This window comes from Ostrea edulis, chromosome 3 (assembly GCF_947568905.1).
Source record: "Ostrea edulis chromosome 3, xbOstEdul1.1, whole genome shotgun sequence".
Lineage (NCBI taxonomy): Eukaryota > Metazoa > Mollusca > Bivalvia > Ostreida > Ostreidae > Ostrea > Ostrea edulis.
The window spans coordinates 18,830,702-18,833,662 of NC_079166.1; the positions used below are offsets into that span (position 1 = coordinate 18,830,702).

Sequence of the window (2,961 nt, forward strand, 5' to 3'; positions counted from 1 at the left end):
TCACCGTCATTTCCAGGCTTCATTTAGCACCGTCAGTTACACGCTTCATTTATCACACTCACAGTATGTTACACGTCACCGTCAGTAACACGCTTCATTTATCACCGTCACCGTCAGTTACACGCTTCATTTATCACAGTCACCGTCAGTCTCACGCTTCATTTATCACAGTCACCGTCAGTCTCACGCTTCATTTATCACAGTCACAGAATTACAATAACTAATACACATGTAACTCCAAATAACTTTTATTTTTCACATCTCAGAAGCACCTGAGTGTTTGCCACACTTTTACTTGTTTACAACACATTTATACCCCTTCCAAAACAATGCATTCAGTAGAGAACAAATATGTGATTGAATTTGAACAACACAAACATCATATACTAGATAAAAAGTCAGACATGTCTTACAATATCTCTAGAAATTTTTTACAATCTGGAAAGTCTTTAGATTCAATTAACAGTGTCATAAATAATATATAGGGGTCACATCCCTTTATTTAACATGAGATACAAATGCTTTAGGGTCATTTAATCTGCACAGCTAATTTTACATCATTGTTTTTACTTGAAAAACATTTCACTGTAAAATGGATAATTCTTTTTAAACCAATAAAATAAAAACAACTGAAATAAAATAATTTCGTGATATGACAATATTACACAACTTTAAAAGTAAACCTCCTCATGTCATGATGCAGAATGAACGTATAGGCCTACATGCATTGTTTTTACTTCAAATGTAGAAATGTTTTATTGTTCCAGTTGTAAAATTCCACATACAGGCTACATGTAATTTTAATCTACAAAATTCGCACATAATGTGCATGAATCTCGATCTAGAAAGTATCCGCAATTTACATCTACGTCTCTCGAGATTATACGACATGAATTATGATTAAAAGGAAAAATAGTTCATACAATACTAATTGTAGAGGGCACACATTTATACAAGCAACGATCAAAGAAAGTTACCAAATACAGTGTAGGATTATACAACATGTATACAGAGCCTACCTACAACAGATTTCTACCATTCAGTACCTCCATCACCAACAGTATAAATGTACTATACACTGAGAAAGGTATCAATTTAGCCATAGCACCTTGGAAAAACGATCTTCAGCCCGAAAATAAAATAGGGAAAACTCCCCCCACTACAGCGTAAAGTACAAACCATAAATTAAAGTGCACGTAGTCATGTCAACCAAAATAAAACTTTCGTTTTTTCAAAATACATTTTCAACATTAGGTCACAATATCTGACGCAGGAAACATTGAACAACATCTGATAACTATCACATATATATTGATATACTATACACATCATGTGATTGAATCTAATGGATTTCATACACAGAGATAAACGAAGAGACTGAAGTAATAGCAGTACGACAGTGTATTAAATTGTCATCTATATTATATAAAAGAGCATTGCACTTTAGTCTATTATACCCTTGTCCACAAAAATTTCTTTTAATGCCAGTGGAGAAAATTTCCGTCACTTATAATATCACACAAAATTTGTAAATCTGTGAACCGAGTAAATGATACAAAATTTTGGAGAAATTCATTCTCATTTCAATATTATGAACATCTTAAATGTGACTAAAAAAATTAATCTATTTCAAATCAGCCTTACTTCAACTTGATAGTCAAAGACAAATGTCTGAATTCATATAGACGGTCTTGAAAAGAATTTCACATCAGTAAATAGTGACATAGGAAATTGACTGAATGTAAACGCTAACAATTAATTAACGTCGCTAAACAAAATAAGCAATACAAGTATTAAACTGAGACTAGAGAAAGGCAGGGCATCTTGTACAACATCTATGGGCTATTTCACAAAAAATATCTACCATTGTAATCAAATTTTGGAAATAATGTAATTTTTTTCATCATTCATAGCTGCAGTGGAGATTCCGAAATCAGTGAAGAAAGTGTACATGTTTTTATTTGCAAGGATACATTTACTAGACTTTTACTCCAAAATTTTTTTTCTTGTCAATCTATGTGTTTATAATGTACGTCTTTTTTTTTTAAACAAATAAAATTTTCTCTAAAATCTGAGTAGTGTTCAGGTGATGATAACGAGGATAGAATTATAATTGTAATTGTGTAATAGTCCCCTGACTAGACATGTATTTATCATTAAGACAATACATGCAGCTTTAAATCAACAACACATACATAGAGATCCCCTCCAATACTTGTTAACAAAGTTAAAGGTGACAGATGAAGAAAGAGGGCGGTCCTTACAGAACATAACTTCAATATTTTTGTAAATATTTTCATAAAATAAACTTGATCTATTTGTGCCCTCAATAAAAGAAAAACCTTTACATGAAATACAGGAGGCTTCCCTCACCAGCAGAAATTTTAGTATTTTGATCAATTATCATTCAGCTTGCTAAAATACTTCTGAGATTCTTTTGGATCCGGGATTATCTGAAAAGCAGAGAGTATTCAATTAATTTCCTACTGAGACACACCCATAAAGCATCTAAAAAATTGGAAAGACTATTCAATTAATTTCTAACAGAGACACACCCATTAATTATCTGAAAAATCAGAGAATATCTAATTAACTTCCTACAAACATGAATTTCTCGTCCATAAATTTTGAAGAAATAACTTCTGATATTTATTCAACAAATTTCTAAATACAAATTTATTTACATAACTTGCCACAAGCACATCTAAATCATTGTATAGAATGAAAAAGGGGCCCTAAATGTAAAAATTCATGTCAAATCTTCAAGATCTGCAATATACTGTTTTCAAATTTCTATTCACATGAAACAATATCCAATACTTTCTTGTAACAGAAATGAATTGTCTTAACGTCTGCCATTGCGCCAAAAGGCACAGAATAATCTTTATTGTATAAAATTTTGAGTTGCAACCTAAATACCCCTAACCCCCAACCTTGTAGACAATATATATGGTGTCATTT

General features: G+C 31.6%; 1 protein-coding gene across 2 annotated transcripts in view; it reads right to left on the reverse strand.

Annotated features, from left to right (window-relative positions):
• Positions 1-232: 232 nt before the first annotated feature.
• LOC125674638 (peroxiredoxin-2-like) overlaps positions 233-2,961 on the reverse strand; it is an 8,478-nt gene continuing 5,749 nt past the window's right edge. For both annotated transcript variants that reach the window (XM_048911889.2, XM_056157680.1), the window contains exon 6: positions 233-2,453. In XM_048911889.2, coding sequence (XP_048767846.1) covers positions 2,397-2,453 — 57 coding nt within the window. In that variant the 3' untranslated portion in view covers positions 233-2,396. The remainder of the gene's footprint in view (positions 2,454-2,961) is intronic.